Consider the following 19028-nt stretch of genomic DNA (forward strand, 5'->3'; position numbering starts at 1 on the left):
AGAAAAATAATAATAATTGGAAAAATAAAAAGAAATTGAAATTCGAGCGCTCGAAAAAAAATAACCCTGGTGGGTCCAACACCCCGGCGTTCATAATTCTTCTGTGTCCAACTTCTTCTTCTTTCTTTCTACTATGTATTTCTCATTTTTATCAATTCTCGTTCAGTCGCGAATATCGAGAGTATCGATAATTCGAAAACGATCAGTTCATAAACCCATTCGAATTTACAGCAGTGATGCCATAATTTCGAACATACCTTGCCATTTTTGTTGAAGTGAAGTGATCGTGAAATTTTTCATATTTTTATAAAAATAACATAAAAACCAATTTCTCTTGTTAAATTACTAAACAGCATCAATAATTACGTGTATATAATTGATAGAAAATATATTTTTTATATCTAAAGACGTGTAAAGTGCAAAAGTGAATTTTTGATTTCGGGAAATACGATATTTTTCTATTAAAACAAAGAAAAAATTGTTTTTAAAAGCACGCGCCTAACATATTCGTAAAGTAGAACTAAAAACGAGTATTCTAAGACGTTTCCCGTGAAAATTGGTGCACGTTTTCGGAAAAGCCGCTCTGCTGAACATTTACCCAGAAACGTTATAGTGAAGTGTTACTAAGTGAAAAAGCTATTCACAATATACAAATTATTAATGTCAAAGTTCTTAATTGTTCAACTTTAAATGCAAATATCGTTAAAACTTTAAGTCAGCGGCAACTATATATATATATTTTCGTGATCTGGAGCACGTCACCTTTCCAGTGACACCCCTTTTATCCCCAAAATCAAGGGATGCTATTCTAAATTTTACCCCCGCCTTTTTTACTAACTGCTGGTTGACGGGACCCTGATTGTTTTTTGTTGCCAACTCAGAAAAAAGATCTGGGTATGCTGCCAGCTGACAAGCGAGAGAGCAAGAAAAGAGATTTTGGTCAATTTATCTATTGCAAATTCTTGATCGTGTTACTCCAGCTTAAGGAAGGTTTTCTTTTCACTGCAGTTTTTTTTGTTTTTCCATTTTAAATTTAATTACACTATGCAGCTAGATAACAAGGTATTATTTTGAATATATAGTATTACTCGGTGTAAATAGAACTTCATTTAGGACAAGCAATCTGGCAATGAACCAAAATCGTCTAAGGATGTTCCAGTTCGGATAATCTTGGTGTTTCTTTTAATAACTACTGTTACTGCTGTGTTATTAGAATTTGGGATTCCGGATAACAGATTATGGAAAACTGAAAAAATCGTTGAAGTACAGCCCTCGGAAGCATCTGAAATTAATTATTACAAGTTTGCAATATATCCTCCTTTCAAGCCCTCAGAGAAACATCTTCATCATGTAATAGAAATATTAGGACAAATGGGATATAAACAAACCTCTATGAATAATGAAAATTGGAATTTACTCTGGGCACATGAATACCCTTTTCTCAAAATGGGAACAAGGATAAGAAATATTTTATCACGTCAAATTGTTAATCATTTTCCTGGTATAGGATTCATTACAAGCAAGGTTGATCTATCCACTGCTGCATTTCCATTCATGCCTAAAGCTTTTCGTTTGCCAGAACAGCAAGCAGAATTTTTAAAATTTGCAATGGATAATCCCGATTCCATATTTGTGGAGAAAAACAATAAACACAGATCCATTAAAATTCGACCTTTGAATTCTATAAACTTGAACGCGTCTGACTGTTTCATACAAGAATATGTTCAAAAACCTTTTTTGGTAGATGGACACAAATTCGATGTAGGAGTTTATATAGTACTAACCTCGATTGAACCATTAATAGTATATATGTATGAAGGAGACATTTTGTTCCGTTACTGTCCGGAAAAATATTATCCATTCGATGCGGAAAATATTAATAAATACGTCATTGGAAATGACTATTTACCAACGTGGGAAGTTCCTTCTTTGATCAAATATTTTGAAAGATTTGGAGGAAGTATGCGCTCTTCTTTCGATGCATACGTACGAGATCAATTTTTAGACCCATCTGTAATTTGGGAGCAAGTTGAAGAAATTGTACGTCAGACCATATTATCAAAAAAAAACAACATTTTAAAAGCAATGCAACCCTTTAAAACTGGAAAGTATTTCGAACTCCTACGATTTGATTTAATTGTTGATGATAATTTACAAGTTTACCTCATGGAGGTTAACATGTCTCCTAATCTTTCATCGGCACATTTCAAACCTAATGCATTGTTATACCAACAAGTTTTATACAATGTTTTAAATTTAGTTGGTGTTGGATCACCTCTACGAATTGATAAAAGGTAATTTCTTTCTTAAAGTTTGTATGAATATTTACATTTAAAGATGAATGTATGTTGAAATGTTTATTTCTATCTATTTAGGATTTTTGATGATGAAAAAATAACATCGGATAAAAGTATTGCGGTAAATCTGAATGATTGTGCTAAATATGCCTGTCATAAGTCCTGTAATAAATCTGAATGTGATCTCTGTTTATCCTGCTTGAAAGCTTCGGAAGTTAATATATTAAAAAAGGCACATTATGAACATTTACATAAAATGGAAATGAAGAGAATATTTCCAAAAGCAATGGTAAGTTAAAGATGAATATGAACCGGTTCAAATGCAGAATGCTATGATTGGCCGGTACGCAATAGTATACATACTTGCATACATATGTAAATGTGTACGTAAATTATGGGCACGATTCCGATTACTTTGGCGATCGGGTAAAAAAGCGAATTTCGGTATAAATGCGGTATGTACGGATATGTGATCTTCGCCAGAGGAGGAATATGAAAATAATAATGTTGCTAACAAGTATATTTCTTTTTAAATTTCCTGATTAAAAAATCAAAAAATTTTATTATTAAGAGGGTATTCTGGTCTAGAAGGGCACGATTCCGATTACTTTGGCGGAGGGGTAAAAAAAACCGAATTTCCGTATAAATGGGTTATGTACGGATAGGGAAGCTTCTCCAGAGGAGGAATATCCAAAAATAATGTAAAAATTACTAATATTTTTTAAAATATTCACGATTAAAAGTTCAAAAATTTGCACTAAGAAAACATGCTATTTCTCTATGTTTCACAAAATTTTTTCACATTTTTTACTTTGTGTATTTAAATACACACTCCAAGCTTTAAAATAAGTTTACATTTCACTGGTATTTTGCTATATTTTACCTAAATTTATTAATTTAAAAATCACTTAGCACACTCATCGTTAAAAAGGTTAGATTGTTTACAATTATGAGGAAAACGAGCCTTACCACATCTGAAAAAGTAAATATGTAGGATTTTTAACAATTTTTCTTTGTTTGTTTTATCGCGTGATTCTTTTTTCTATATTAACTATACAAAAATACTTTCTACATATGTATATGTGTAATACGTAATTTATGTGACTGAAGTACTTTCGCGAAGTACTCCTTTCTGCGTTGGAGGCCGAGCGAATACCCGGGGTGACTGAAGTACTTTCGCGTAGTACTCCTTTCTGCGTTGGCGGCCTTCGGCCGCGCTCTAAAAAAATAACTCTGGCCGAGCGAATACCCGGGGTGACTGAAGTACTTTCGCGTAGTACTCCTTTCTGCGTTAAAAATAAAAAAAAATATATTGACTTTTTGTTATAAAGTGGTTATATTCTTTGGTTGTTATGCACTCATGTTCAAACAAAATTTAAGTTTGTAACCTTACACTTTATTACGTAACATTATTATATAATATTACTTATACATATGTATATATGATATTACTAATGCATGTATATAATATTACTTATTTGCTTAATAAATTTAAAAAAGAAAATATCCATATGCATGAATAGAGGAATTTTTGCGAAAAAGAGGAATTTCAGCGAATTGCCTTGTCATCACATGGCAGCGCTCCATTTCTTCGTAATTTTTGGTAAACAAATGAGGTTCAAACGAGTGTAAAATGTAATTTTTAAAATAAAGATTTTTTTAATAAAAAACCTGCTAAAAGTGTAAAATATGGATTTATTTAAAAGATTATAGTGTAATTTAATTAATATGAGAAAAATGTGAATAAAGTGGGTTTAACGTGGTGAAACAGCTTCTTGAATTGTTCGAATTTTGCGAATTTTTGAACTTTAGGGTCGAATATCTCGTAAACTAAGCGTTTGCGGTACCTATAACCCTGTATATTTTTTAATCAGGAGGACTTCCTCTTTCCAACGATACCTTCAAATCGCGGCGCCAAAGAAATCGGCATTGTGCCTCTAGAAGCATGAATTTCAGGTAATTTTTAAAGTGTCGGTAAAAAAAGGCAATTAATACTTTTACCATCCATTTTTTATTAGTTATTTGTTAATTTTGGAAGAGTACAGAAAAAAAAATAAAAACTAAAAAAAGTAAAAAATTTCAAAAATTATGAGCTGACGAAGTGGGGGGGTCTCTAAAAATTTCCACGTGACCATTAACATGATTTCAACCCTCCTAGTTATCTGAAACCAAAAAAAAAAAGATTATAATCTAAAATAATGTCGCAATGGCCGAAACTGCGGAAAAGTGGGAAAATTTTTTTTTCACAAAATGGCGACTGCCTAAAAAAAAAAATTTTTTGGATCACTTTTTCTGAATATTTCGAATTTTTTGAAAATAATAAAAATAAAAATTTGGGGATGGGGCTAGTTCCAACCATAGACAAGCCTATAAAGGAGACCCTAAAAATTTCAAGTAAATCGGTCCAGTAGAACCTGAGAAATCGTGGGTATCGTTCCGAAAAAGTCAGTTTTGAGAAAAACGAATTAAAGTTTAGGAGACAATTCTAGTGAACACGGACGCCACGTCACAAAATCGGCTGTATCTCCAAAAATAAGTCGAATTTTGAAAAATCCTTCCAAGGTCATATTTTTGAAAGTCTATACTTTCAAGATATGCAAAAAAAATCGATTTTTTCAAAATTCTAGACAAGAATACCCCCTTAACAAAGTATTTCACAATGTTTCACTAAATTTTTTCAAATTTTTAACTTTGTATATTTAATTATACACTCTAAACATTGAAATGAGTTCGCATTTCACTTTTATTTTGTTATATTTTATCTAAATTTATTAACTTGAAAATCACTTAGCACGCTCATTTTTGAAAAGGTTAGATTGTTTACAAATATGAGGAAAACGAGCGTTGCCACATCTTAAACACGAAATATGTAGGATTTTCAACGATTTTTCTTTGTTTGTATTTTCGCTTTTTTCTTTTGATTGATTGAAGATGAGGAATGCACCGTGACCTTTGGTCTATTGTGCCCTCTCCTAACTTACATAGACTCACCTAGCCCCAGCGCATTGATGAAGTTCAATAGACTTCCGGGCGCTAATGAGGCTATGCGATCCCTATCCGGAAACATTGATCCAAGGGCCTTTGTCCTGCGTCTACAGAGTTCTGTGCAGTCGATCAGCAGATGCTCCGGGGTTTCAGGCTCCAAGTCGCAGAACCGGCAGTTAACGCAAGAGGATAGGCCCATGTTTAACAGATGCCTATTCAACTTGCAGTGGCCGGTATACCATGCGACCAGTGGCCTGAGTTTGTTCCTGGGGAGGTTTATTACAACCTTGAACCTACTCAAGTTGTATCCTCCGTGTTTGCTGCTAATGCTCTTCCCTGCCCACTCCTTCTTCCTCGCGGAGTAGCTCCTTTATGGTATGTGGACCTACCTCAATAAAGGGTTCGAGTCCCACCATCTTGGTGGAAGCTGCGTAGCGGGCTAGCTCGTCCGCCAGTTCATTACCGGCTATACCTCTGTGACCAGGCACCCAAATTAGGTGTACCTGGTTACGTTCTGCAAGGCTGTTCAGCCTTTCCCTGCCCTCCTGCACTAATAGCGGTTTGATTTCGTAAGAGGAGATCGCTTTTAGCGCCGCTTGACTATCGCTAAGAATGGCTGTTCTCTCTTTGCGATAGTTGCGATGGAGGTTTATTTCTATACACCGACTTATGGCAAAAACTTCTGCCTGGAAAATACTGGGGAACTCGCCCATGGGTATGGAGAGCTTAGTGCGTGGGCCCGCGATCCCTGCATCGATTGCCTCCGACATTTTCGAGCCATCAGTGTACCACCTCAGCGTGCTATTCCTCAACATCAGCTCGAGATTGGAGTCATTCCACTCCTCTTTGCTGCCGAGGGTGACCTTAAACTTCTTGAAGTTAACTGTTTTGGTAGTGCTGTCCCTCGGAAGGAGGACTGATGGTACATCGCCACTTATCTTTTCCATCCTCTGGGACGAGATTACCCTGCCTTTGCCCCACCCCTCTGCCGTTATTTGCAGAATTGTGTGCTTGGCTACGTGACCAATAACCAAATGAAGCGGAGTAAGTTCCAGCAGAACCTCCAGTGTTGGCGTTGGACAAGTGCGCATTGCGCCCCTCATGCAGACACAGGCTAGCCGCTGCAGCTTCGATAGTTGGTCTTTACCGAAGTCTGCGACGCTATTGAGGCCCAGGCCACCGCCCCGTATGTGATTATTGGTCGCACTATCATGGTGTACAACCACCTAACGATCCTTGGCTTACAGTCCCAGGACTTTCCCGCCAGCCGATTGCACACCATTAAAGCTTTTGTTGCTTTGACCAAGTTATATGCTGCTTCCACCGCAGAGTAGCATCAAACCTAGGTATTTGACACTGCTGGTCATCCCTATCTCTCTGCCCCCAAGTGTGAGATTTCTGAGACCGGGTAGTAACCTGCGTCTCGTAAATGGGTCTACGGTCATCTGGGAGGAATTGATATTTAATTCAACCTCCGTGGACCACCTCTTCGTCAGGTTTAGACCTCGTTGTATTAGGTCACAGAGAGTGTCTTCGTATTTACCTTTTGCTATAATTACAATGTCGTCCGCATACCCTTGGCAGCGGATCCCATTGTTCGTTAGCAGTACTAACAGGTCGTCTACGACCAGACTCCATAGCAGGGGTGATAACACCCCTCCCTGTGGGCAGCCTCTTGTTGTGCCAAGACGAATCCTCCTATCACCTACTGTGGTCTCAGCAACTCTGGTGCGCAGTACGGCGTCAATCCATCTACGCACCGGTGCTGCCACATTCCTTTTCTCCAGTGCCTTGGCTACACTTTTATGAGACGTGTTATCAAAGGCACCTTCGAAGTCCAAGAACACGCAAAGCATCACCTCTCCATGCTCCAGTGAACTCTCTATCTCAGAGTTTTTTCTTTTTGAACTATACAAAATTCTGTAACATTTTTAAAGCTGTAATTGATTATGTAAAGTACTCGTTTAAAAGTTGGCAGCCTTTTGCCGCGCTCTAAAATATTACCCTAATAGAGCCAATACCCGCGGTGACTGAAGCTTATTATATTTACATAAGAAGATATTATATTATCAAATATAATTTATATACTCTTGTTTTAATTAGAACTAATAGCCCGGACAGACGACAGCGCTAATATGCATTAGCGGGTTTAATTTACATTTATTTGCTCATTTGACCCATGTTAATGCAAGTTTGTAATGTACAAGAATTTCGTGCATTTAGCTGAATTTACCAAATTTGAGTAGGCAACACTGCTCAAAAATGGCCGATTTTTGCTAATTTTTGACGGATGTCGCTTGAAGTCTGCTACCTCCTTTGCGTTTACAGCATCAGAGGTAAGCAGTTTTATATATTATAACTGATTTTACCAAATTTGAGTAGGCAACACTGCTCAAAAATGGCCGATTTTTGCTAATTTTTGACCGATGTCGCTTGAAGTCTGCTGCATCAGAGGTAAGAAGTTTTATATTGCTAATTAAATTATGTGCAAGTAACAAAAACAAATTTTAATATTTTTAGATGGCAGAAAAGAAACAACGCACAGTTTCTATTAATAATGTATCTTATTCATTTTTATTTCACTTTTTTTTTTAATAAATAAACAAATTTCACCATCAGCTGTCTAAATGCACAAGTCTGCCATCTGTCACCATAAAATTTCAAAACACATTAGCGTTGCTTAAGGCGCATTAATTTTGCTCGTCTGTCAGGGCTGTTAGATTGCTAAATAAGGAAAGAGGAATTGTAGCGAAAAAGAGAAATTTTAGCGATTTGCTCATATTTGCTTATTATCAGCGCAGCGCTCCATTTCCTCATAAGTGTTAGCACATAAATGATGCTCAGACGAGTGTAAAAAGTAAATTTTAAAATATAGATTTCTTTCTTATAAAACCTGCAAACTGAACTGCGAAATATTATTGAACTGTTATTTAACCAAAAACTTGGGCGTCTGCTGCTATATCCGGCAATCCGAATCAACATACGCCAACACAATCGCTTGCGACATAGGTAAGAGCCAGGTACCGCTGCTGGCCGCAGTGGCTGGGCAACGCACTTATGCGACAGCAGAATGTTGCAATGTAAACAAAGTGAATTGCATCGTTCTTCCATTCATAAACGAAAAGTGTATTCTTATGACATAAACGAAAAATGCAATTTTTATGTGTTAACTACTCCCCCAAGCTCCTGACTTGCTTAGCACTGGATCGTGGCTGATGATGTCGCCACTTCCCCTGGCAATATGATTAACACTCGCGTAGATTTACATATCTTGTACCGTTGATTGTGGCTGAAGAGAGGAAGGATACGACATGTGTCCCGTTTGTAGTAATCTCCGGACCTAACATTCGCAGTGCTCTCGTTGATAATAATAATGCCGTCATCGACTTGTGTTATATGCTTTAGGTGGTTTGGCTGAGTGCGGCATAGGGCTGTGTCCCCGGCGCGCAATGCTCATACGCAGGTGTCTTGCGCTGCCAATTTACAGATGGCGGTATAGGTTGTCGTTAAGCATTCATTTACCGCTAGTACGACATCGTTGCATTCAGTATGGTATCATCATGATTTCAAATCATTATGGTCAAAAATAGTGGGATCTATTATATCCGCCTTAGCTAGTGTAATTGTGAGTATCAAGTTCAATATTTGATTTATTAATATTATATTTCTTGCTAATAGTGTTTCATACAAATGCAGTGCGTCAACAAATTAATTTTTTAGCTTTAATTATTTCGTTTACCGTGTCCGTAAGTTTTTTAATTTCTGTCGGTGTTTGTTTATTAGAAAATACCTTATTATTGTTTGCATCAATTAAATTTGTTTCGGACCACCTTAATTTTTAAAATCAGAGGCATCAAGCGTGCCTGCTATTACCTTGAGTGTTGAGCCGAAGAAGTCTAAACTTCCTGCCATTCTGTGGTGCACTTTTAAGGTTGGTACGCAGCACGGTAGAGGAGGAGTAAGGTCACTATCAGCTGATGTTATGTAAACAAAGGCACAGCTGAGAGGTGCCACTGTAGAAACGTCAAGTGTAGTCCGGGGTTGAGTTTCTATTGGAATCCAAGATGGCCGACTTTTAACCGGAAAATGGTTGCATTGTGTTGTTTTCTTAAAATTTATGGATAAGTTGTCCCAAAAATATTGGTTATATATAAAAGTTTAATATATTTTCAAAAGAAAATCGTTTTATTTTAATATATATTCCTAAGGATGAGAACAATATGAGCTATGATTATACTCATTCACAGCCATATTTACATTTTTGCAAGGCAATTTGTTTGAGTTTATTTCATGGTTAAATGCTTTACGATGGCTTATTTAGTTATTTGAATCTGGAAGAAGTGTGCAAATTTCCCTTGAGACGATAAATAACAGATCGGGTTGGGATTTTATTGCAATAAAAGTACGGAATAACTAAACATGGCCTCGTTAATACTGCTGCGTAATGGGTCAGGTGCTGTTCCAATTTTATGATTTAAGAGATGTAAAAGCGATACGCGATGCTGTAAAGTACTCAAATGTATTTATGAACTTAGTTGGTCGTGAATTCGAGACAAAATTTTAAATTCAATGTCGTGCTTGTGGAAGGTGCATGTCGCATTGCTAGGTAAGCTAAAATTAAACTTTATTTCAAAAGATTTACCATGTATTTTTTTTTTATAGAATCAGCAAAGAAGCTGGTGTAGAACGTTTGATTATTTGTCTGCTTTAAACGCTGGTCCCAAACCAATGAGCTTTGTGTTTGAGGGTGGAAGTAACTTTTTGAAGAGCAAATACTCCGGTGAGCACATTCGGATGTTGTACGAGCTATTGTCAATTGCGCTTAGGATACCGATACTGCTGGTCAGCTTTATCAAGTTGTTGTGTAGGTTTTGAGCAAAATTGAATTTACATACTTTCTAATATGCTAAACACCCACCTTGCAGACCAATGCGTTACCAGTTGAGCGAATTAATTGACTGGTTTCATCGTGTTATGCGCAAAAATGAAAAATGGTGGGATACCGTCGTTAAGACATGCGTTGCGATCCTACCTTCTTATTGAAAGCCAAGTTCACTGAGCGTATCTGTCCTGGACAACCTATTGGTGAGCTACATACGGAACGTATCGATCGCGAATGTATTACCGATGTCGTTCCCTCCGACATACCGTGGTTGAAGAATTTTGGTATACAATTGACCTCCATGGAAGAGCAAGTACCATGGGAATTGTGACCATATCGTGCTGCGCAATATTATGATGCCGAATTGGGAGAGTGGGGGGAACCAGCTCAACCAAAACCGATAGAACATCGGGAAGAACTACGCAAATAATAAACAACACTCATCAAATGAAAGTTGGCAGTGTTGGTGACCAAGCAGCGATTTGAAAAAGAAACATTTGCATCTACGCGAATTACAATTCGTCTTTACATCTAGTGAATTATGGTCGATTATGAATGGTGTGGAAGTTGATATTTAAACTTAAAAAAACAAATAAATGTAATTTGGCTAATAATGAACCGCTATTAAAAATTAAGGAATTTGAGTTGTGTTTTTAATTGGGCCAAACAAGTTATTATCGATTTGAATAATTTCAAACTGGATTATATTTCGAAAAATCATTTATTTTTTTAAATACTATGCCAGTATTGCTACTGAGCATGGCAAAATAGTGTTGCGTAAGCTAATTTAAACTACTTTTTACTACTATATAGATATTGCAAATTCAAAAAATAATTTTCTTTAAGAATCCTTTTTATTTAAAAACTTAGCTTAGAACTAAAAAATAAAGTGGTAAATCTGTTAGGATAATCAAACACTCCATTTGGGAACGAGTAGGTTCCTGATCTGACATATAAAACGTGTATGTAGTGATTACAAAAATTTATACTTAAAATTCAGAAAACATGGCTATTATAATTATCTCTTGATTTATCTTACAGTAAAAAATTGTGTTTTACTGTTCAGACGAATTATTATGATATGTAATACCAAATTTTTCTACAATAGTTATCTCTTTTGGTACACTCATTATCAAAAATAATTTTCAATTTGTCCATGAATAAATTAACTACAACGCTTAAAAATATATATGTAGCATATTTATTTATATCAAGACATAATTAAATCTTTTGATAACAGCATTAAACTTCATTCTATAACAAAAATTGAAAATAGTATTTATACATGTACAAATATAGTACTATAAATTTAAAATTTTATATTATAGCATTTTCGCTTTCTGCAACCCGTTTTGACCTCTCGCCACCCTTATTCACCAGAGGTGGCCATGATGTTTTATTTTGAACGTACACTTGAGGGGTAGGTTAAGGACTGTGAATGGCTCTTTTTTCTATTGTGAATGGGACTTTCCCTACTCCTCTATACCCTGGTACGCAGCTCTCAAGTAATTGCTCAAGAAAAAAAAATACATTATTTCTCAAGTAACTTTGACAGCTGGTTACGCATTGTGAATGATCTACATTAGAAGAACAAGAGAAAATAAACAAAGAAAACAAGCTTTGTGCGTAATATGTATGTGTGTATGTGTATGGTAACTTAAATATTTTCATTGAGATTTAAGAAATGTTGTTGATGATTGGTAGGTTTTATACAACATTTCAAAATGGAATATACTTCATAATAATGATTTCAACTAATTTAGGATGAATTTGACGATTACTTCGAATTTCCTTCAAGAAACAATTGTTGATTTGATGTTTCTTCGCAAAACCAGGTTTGCCATATTCACATTTTACTGAAAAAAAGCATTTCAAATTAGTACTAGATTTCTTAAGAGCTGCGTACTAGCACAAGTAAATTTATCGCAGGAAAGTTTCTTGACCGTTTCTTAAGCGTTTTTATAAGAAGTTTTTACGTTTCTTGAGAGCTGCGTACTAAGCTTTAGTACAGACAATAATTTCTAATATGTATGTATGTTCTGTTTCCATGTCTAGCAGTTTTTGCATGTGTGACTGAGGTTAATTTTACCGTTTCCACTGTTATGTTAACAAGGTCTGTTAAATTGGTTGAGTGTCTTTGGCCCCTATTATGAGTTGCATTCGATCTTCGACAACGATCGAAAATGCTGGTCGAACGAATTTGCATTTGGTATTACGACGCTCATTCGATGAAGATTGGCGTTATTGTGAATTGCAATCATTTTGAATGTTCACGATAGTATACATCTGTCAGATGGTGTAAAAACTAAAAGCGTTTTGTTTACGAAGTGTGGAAGTAAAACTAACTAATATTTTATAAATAAAGAAAATATAAATAAAAGTTAAAATAAAATATGACTACGACTGAGTTGTGGTTTGGCGATTCTTCAGAGGAGGATGAAAGCTTACTGGAATTGGCTAGAAATAGAAAGAAGCTAAGGGACGCTTCCAACCCTTTGGAATTAGATTCCGCTACGTAAGTACAATGCTATTTGTTAGCAGTTTCTACATGTTCAACATTTAGGAAATTTTATTTGTAGATTTATAGAAAACTTCCGTTTGTCGAAAGAGGCGTTTGTTGATTTGCTGTCCGCTACAGAGGAGATGCTGCAGCGATGCACACGAGCGAAATCTATTCCCAATATACTAAAATTGGCAACAACTTTACGATTTTGTGCTCAGGGATCGTATCAACTTAGTATAGGGAATGAAAACATGCTTGGACTTGCACAGCCCACGGTGTCTGTGGTACTATCTGAGGTACTCGATGCCCTGGAGAATTTCATTTGCCAAAGATGGATAAAATTCAATTATACCGAGGCTGAAATGCAACAAGCAAAATCTCATTTTTATAGCAATACCAGATTTCCTGGGGTAATCGGTTGTGTTGATGGTACACACATCAAAATTGTGGCTCCCAAAAAGGAGTTGCAGCATTTATATTACAACAGAAAAGGATTCTTTAGCATTAATGCTATGATTGTAAGTATGCAAACAAGTTTATCGTAAATTTGTTGTTGAGCATTTTTGGCTTTTATATTAATTACAGGTTTGTGATCATACAATGATCATACGGTATATAAATGCAAAGAATCCGGGGGCAACGCATGATTCGATGATTTTCAACATGTCAGCATTGAAAGCATATCTAGAACAGCAAGTCGAAAATGGTCTTCGCAATACTTGGCTACTTGGTACATATATGTTTGTCTAAAAAAGCAAAATGTTATATTTTTTAGAATAATTTTTTTTCTGTATAGGAGACGCTGGATACGCTCTAAAAACATATTTGATGACACCTTTTAGAAATTCTGAAGAAGGATCTCCAGAAAGCAGATACAATACACAACATTCGAGAGCAAGAAATATAGTAGAGCGCACTATTGAAGTGTTGAAAAATAGATTCAGATGTTTGTTACAAGCAAGAGCTCTCCACTATTCTCCAAAAAAGGCGACACAAATTATTAATGTTTGTGCAGCTTTACACAACATTTGCATATTTTATAAAGTCGAAATTTCTCCTGAAGAATTTCCTAATGAGGCAAACGACAGTCATGGTGGAGTCATTGAAGTTGAATCTGATAACGACTCGGAAGCAGCAGCAATTAGAAATCGTATATCAAGAACGTTTTAGATATAATTAAAAAAAATTAATTAGAAGGCTTATTTATTCAAAATATTTATTATGGAATTCATTGTTCATGTTTATCTACGTAATAAAAAATACTCTTTGACAAAAAATATCACATAATTCATTTACCTATTTTACTTAGAAGTATATACAGTCTTAAGATACTAATAAAAACCGAAAAATATCACATAATTCATTTACCTATTCTACTTAGAAGTATATACAGTCTTAAGATACTAATAAAAACCGAAAAATATCACATAATTCATTTACCTATTCTACTTAGAAGTATATACAGTCTTAAGATACTAATAAAAACCGAAAAATATCACATAATTCATTTACCTATTATACTTAGAAGTATATACAGTTTTGAAACATCAATATAAAAACAAAAAACATTAATTCAGTCTCTTTAAGGCACTTAAACTTAGATCTAAATATAAAAGTTAAGAATTATTTAAAGATTTTTTTTAGCTCTAAAATTGCAAGTTTTAACTGCAGTTTTGATTTGCGATCTTGCTGGATTTTTAAAACTTCTTCTTTGTAAACCCGCAATTTTTCCTTTTTCAGCTGTAGCATTACCTCTGTTGCGTTTTTATCCAGTTCATACTGTTTCTTTAGGTATTCCACTTTTTCTTCAGCACATTTTCGTATGACCCCTAAAGTGGAGACCATTTCTTTGTAGTACTGTTTCTGGGCATTTGTCTGGGAGTCCAGTAACCTCAGCCTCTCTGCCTTGTTGCATTTTTTAATTGGCCGCGTTTTGCGTGCTGGAGGCTCGTAAGCCTCAGAATGAAACTCCACTTCACTTTCTTCAGCCTGAGGATGTGGGGTGGGATTTGTTGGAGCTGGAAGTTGTGGTTCAACATCGCCACTTATATCCAGACCAAATTCGGCTCCCGGCGGGTTTATGCAGGCATCAAACTCAAGTAAGCCAATAATACTCTCTTCAGTATTAGAAAATCCCTGCAGCCTGTTAGTACCTCCGCCTGTTGCTCTGTACTCCGCTTTGTTTTGCGACAGTTTTTTCTTTGTCTTTGACTTCATATCAGCCCATACCTACAATGTCCAAATAAAAATGTATTTCCACAAAAAACACAGAACAACTTTATGTACCTTCATCCACTTTGCCGCTGGTCTAGTTGGTGGACCCAAACAGTTCAGCTCCAAAGCAAATCCCTCCCATTTTGTTGCCGCCTGAACTTTGGTGCAAATCCCTCTTGCAAATTGTGGATTTTCTTCCATTAAAGCTACCAGTTTTTCCAACTGCTGTTTAGTGCTCACGACTTTCGACCTGCATAAAATTAACAAAAATAGTATAAATTAATTATTTGTTACCATAAAGCAATAAATAAACGCAAAAAACCTACATTTTCACAAATTTCCATTCACTACGCTACGCTGTCGATAGGTAAATTCTGTTCGACAGCCATTTCGATGCTCAACGAAAATTTCGACAGAGTTGCATAGCTCATAATACGAATTTGACATTCGATTTTCGATAGCCAGCGAATAGCGAAGATCGAATGCAACTCATAATAGGGGCCTTTAATAATCTGCTTATTTCCATACCAATACCTTTCCGTCAATTACCGAGATATAGCTGGAGTGGGAGTAGTCAATAATCCGACCATGTACTACCCCTAATACTAATAGAATTAAATAAAAGAAACGAGGAATGAAAATCGTTGTGCGCTTAAACTATTAAAGTACTATTTTCAATCTCAAATTTTTACTTGAAAGCAACCACTATTTAAGGTTGTCCTTATGGACCACCCTCTCTCTAATGAAAACAGACGTTCCCAGGCCTGCTTGAATTGTTTCTTCTGTGCAGAGGCTAGTTAACTTATTTCTTAATCTATATTCTTTACAAAAACTGTTTCGCCTACCTCAAATACCCTGTTTTGACTATTCGGGTTGGATCTTTTAATGTTATCGTGCTGGGCTTTCGCAATTTTATTTTTGATGGCTTGCCTATGCTCGCTGGACGCTGCTTGCATTATGTTGATGGGTGTTTGGTCTGTGACCGAATAGTATCAACTCGACTGTATCGTCAGAAATTTTTTATAGGCAAAACGTTCTGGTTACGTCTGCGAGTGCGCTGTGAAAGCGTTCCACTTGGCCATTTGAGCAACTGTGTAGGGGTGGTGTGTTCATAATGTCGACGTCGTACCCTTTTTTATCAGGGCCCTAATAGTTTTGTAGCTGAACTAAAAGTAGCTTCGTTAAACGCAGTAAATTGTCTTGGTCTGTGGGAATAAATTCAACAGCTGAATAATGGGCGGTTTTACATCCGTTATTGTGCGAGATGCCAGTGGTTGTACTTTGGCGAATTTTGAGATTTGTCAATGCAAGTAAGAAAAATTTTTTTGTCAGTTAAAAGGATATCAATGTGCAGTATTTCTACAGCGTATGATGGAATTAATGTCTCCTCAAGCATTTGTTTTTCGGGGTGCCTATCGTAATAATTTTGCGTTTACTACGCCTGTGTTAATAGTGGTTTTTAGAACACTTGCGTTGTGTTTATCAATGAATGACTTCCATGGTTTGATTTTTGCATTCGTGTTTCTATGTGATACGGCAATTAAGGAGCTGGTAATCAGTGAAAAAATTTTTTTTTCTTGCTTCATTGAGGTAACAATAGCTAACAATCATTCGTGGCGTAGTGTGTCTCTCTTTTCTTTAGGGTGCGTGAAACCATGGAAATGGGTATGCCCCCTTGGGACAGAACTTCACCAATACCATCTGCGTCAGTAGTTAAATCAAAGGGCTGCCTTTGAATATTCCTCATTCTTTTGAAAGCATTACGTTGAGTTTCGTCAAACTCAATCGAGAACTTTTTGGAAATATGCTTGCTCACTGCATATTTTTCTCCTTTGAGAATGTTGGTTAAGGGTCTTGCTATTGTTGCGAAGTCCTTAATAAACACCTTATAGTAAATAGCTAAACCTAAAAACGACCGCAGGCTGAACAAATTTTTTGGCTAAGTTTATTCTTGTATCGCCCTGGTCATTTAGGGGTCAGTTTAAACGCAGTTTTTGGTCACTAAAAAGCCCAAGAATTCGATGCTTTCTTTAAAGAACTTAGTTTTATCATGTGCTACTCTCATGTTTGCATCGGCCAAGCATTTTAAAACTATCAATATGTTGCACATGGTCAGTGTAGTTTTTAGAAAAGATTATTACGTCAATACATAAACATAACATACATATTTCAGGATGTCATCGTTGGCTCTTTAAAACTTGCTTCCCGCGTTTTTCAAGCCAAAAGGCATACTCGTATTTCTCGCTGTTCACTGCGAATTGCGTTTTCTCGCGGTCTTGTTCCTTTAGATAAATTTGGTGATACCCGTAGTCGTAAAAAATTTTGCCTTTCCTAAGTTTGCTAGTACCATTGGATATGGGCCGGCTATAGTTCATTCATTTAGTTTCCTAAAGTCGATTATCAACTGTTTATTTCGGTTTCCATTGCTGTCAAGGCCTTTTTTGTCAACAACCCATACAGGGCTGTTGTATGGGGACTTTGATGGTCTAAAATGATACCAACTTTAAGTAACTGTTTGATTTCGTTGTACCATGCTTTTGAATTCCTTTGTGATGGATGTCATCCACATCTGTGAAGTTTACACTGTCACAGTAATGATACTGTAATTGCTCGAATTTGTCATTGTAATTAATAGTGTTGTTACGTAAGTTCAATGTTATTTCTGCTTGTGTTAAGCATTCGATTTCTATAATTGCATCAAATAAGTTAAGTATGTCTAGCACGAAGATTGAGGAGATTTGGCCACGAATTTTCATAAGGCACTTACTAGTTACTTTGCTCGAACTGTGTATCGAGTTTACGGTGAAAGGGCTTTCGACGGGAATTACTTCTTGGGGCTCCTTTGTAGGATTAATGTAATTTTTTGCTGCCCCGGTGTCAGTTAATATTTTTATATTTTTCCCATCCAGCTGTAGCTTGATATACTTATGGCAGCCTTGAGCATTCTCTAGAAATGTAGTGAGCCATTGTTGTTGTTGTAACGGATTATCAATCCCCGTTAGGATGGTAAGGGTTATCCATGTTGTCGTCGACGTCTGTTGACTGCAATATTAAGCTCAAGTCTATACTCCTTCGTCCAGTTCGTAAATATGGTCGCTGTGGATTTGGTGGGGGAAAGTGTTAGGTTCCGTGCAGTGAGGAACCGAGAAAGGTCGGAGAGGTAGCCGTTTACCTTTGAACATATGCCATCGATTCCATTGCCCGACGTCAATATCGTGCAATCATCAGCGTACGAGGTTATGGAAACTCCCTCTGGTGGCTGTGGTAGTTTCGAGATGTAGACACCACCCTGCGGAACCCCCTATTTAATTCTTCTCAGTTTAGATGTTTCACCTAGAAATAGCACGGATGTTTGTCGACCGCTCAGGTAGTTCATGGTCCACCTCTTCAGTCCTGGAGGAAGCGTCGTTTTCTCGATGTCCAGCAGTAGCGTTGTGTGGTTGACTGTGTCAAAAGCTTTCGACAAGTCCAACGTGACGAAGATCGTTCTCTCACAGGGTGGACATGAACTATCTGAGCGTTTGTGACGCTAAGTGCTGTGGTGGTGGTGTGCACTTTTCGGAATCCGTACTGGTGGCGGGCTAGGTTAGGGTGGTGAGTGAAGATCGGGAGTAGCAAGGCCGCAAGTGTCTTCACTACTGGGGAGAGGAGAGTTTACGGACGATAGCGATAATCGCCTTTGTCGCTTGATTCACTATTGTCTTCGATTTCGATTACTGCAGCTTCCGCAGACTGTTCATATTCTTGCAAATCTCGGGCGCTCTGAACAACATTGTTCAAATAATTTTTTTTTTCTTCCAAAAATATTTAAATTTTCTTCAGTTTTAGTAAGGCAACATTGACATTGTTGTGTAAATCAGCAGTTTTCTATGTCGCTGTCGCCTTTAAAATGTTCAAGAGACTGGCTTCAAGACATTAACAGACAATGAAATTTCTCTATCGTCCAGTCGTGTCCTGCAATCAAGGATGAAATGATATAAGACTCACTGTTCTTTCATTCGCTTTCCATGATTATCAAGATAATGAACTATGAACGGCTGGTATCAAAAAGGGCGGAATGTCAAAAATAAACCTGTGAAAAGTAGCTGATTAAATCACAGCGGAATGACGGAAAGACACAAATAATTTGGAAAACGTGTAATTAATT

At 36.6% G+C, this 19028-nt stretch overlaps 3 protein-coding genes across 4 annotated transcripts; 2 read left to right on the forward strand and 1 right to left on the reverse strand.

The window, feature by feature from the left end:
* The first annotated feature begins 945 nt into the window (after window positions 1-945).
* On the forward strand, window positions 946-3497 carry LOC126763895 (probable tubulin polyglutamylase ttll-15). The gene is made up of 3 exons (XM_050481658.1): window positions 946-1062; window positions 1114-2294; window positions 2376-3497. Exons 1-3 carry the CDS (start codon window positions 1045-1047, stop codon window positions 2593-2595), a joined length of 1419 nt encoding a protein of 472 aa, XP_050337615.1. The 5' UTR covers window positions 946-1044; the 3' UTR covers window positions 2596-3497.
* A 1499-nt stretch (window positions 3498-4996) lies between these two features.
* LOC126763906 (putative nuclease HARBI1) lies at window positions 4997-13960 on the forward strand. 2 transcript variants are annotated; one of them, XM_050481670.1, is made up of 6 exons: window positions 4997-9888; window positions 9945-10146; window positions 10208-12679; window positions 12744-13185; window positions 13253-13397; window positions 13464-13960. In XM_050481670.1, exons 3-6 carry the CDS (start codon window positions 12558-12560, stop codon window positions 13835-13837), a joined length of 1083 nt encoding a protein of 360 aa, XP_050337627.1. In that variant the 5' UTR covers window positions 4997-9888; window positions 9945-10146; window positions 10208-12557; the 3' UTR covers window positions 13838-13960. The 2 variants fall into 2 exon arrangements, with proteins under 2 accessions (XP_050337627.1, XP_050337626.1); XM_050481669.1 differs by having other exon boundaries at window positions 4997-10146.
* Window positions 13961-14263: 303 nt separating this feature from the next.
* On the reverse strand, window positions 14264-15658 carry LOC126763923 (uncharacterized). Its single transcript, XM_050481694.1, has 3 exons — window positions 15208-15658; window positions 14954-15131; window positions 14264-14896 (listed from the first exon to the last, which is right to left on the reverse strand). Coding segments are annotated over exons 1-3 (786 nt in total). The 5' UTR covers window positions 15210-15658; the 3' UTR covers window positions 14264-14290.
* Between the last annotated feature and the right edge of the window lie 3370 nt (window positions 15659-19028).

Source organism: Bactrocera neohumeralis, unplaced genomic scaffold (assembly GCF_024586455.1).
Source record: "Bactrocera neohumeralis isolate Rockhampton unplaced genomic scaffold, APGP_CSIRO_Bneo_wtdbg2-racon-allhic-juicebox.fasta_v2 cluster09, whole genome shotgun sequence".
NCBI lineage: Eukaryota > Metazoa > Arthropoda > Insecta > Diptera > Tephritidae > Bactrocera > Bactrocera neohumeralis.

Coding starts and splice junctions, on each gene's coding strand:
- LOC126763895 (XM_050481658.1), top strand. Junction 2,295..2,375: donor CCTCTACGAATTGATAAAAG/GTAATTTCTTTC, acceptor CTATCTATTTAG/GATTTTTGATGATGAAAAAA.
- LOC126763923 (XM_050481694.1), bottom strand. Junction 14,897..14,953: donor CAGCGGCAAAGTGGATGAAG/GTACATAAAGTT, acceptor TGGACATTGTAG/GTATGGGCTGATATGAAGTC.
- LOC126763906 (XM_050481669.1), top strand. CDS start 12,558: ATGACTACGACTGAGTTGTGGTTTGGCGATTCTTCAGAGGAGGATGAA. Junction 12,680..12,743: donor TTGGAATTAGATTCCGCTAC/GTAAGTACAATG, acceptor TTTTATTTGTAG/ATTTATAGAAAACTTCCGTT. Junction 13,186..13,252: donor TTAGCATTAATGCTATGATT/GTAAGTATGCAA, acceptor TATTAATTACAG/GTTTGTGATCATACAATGAT.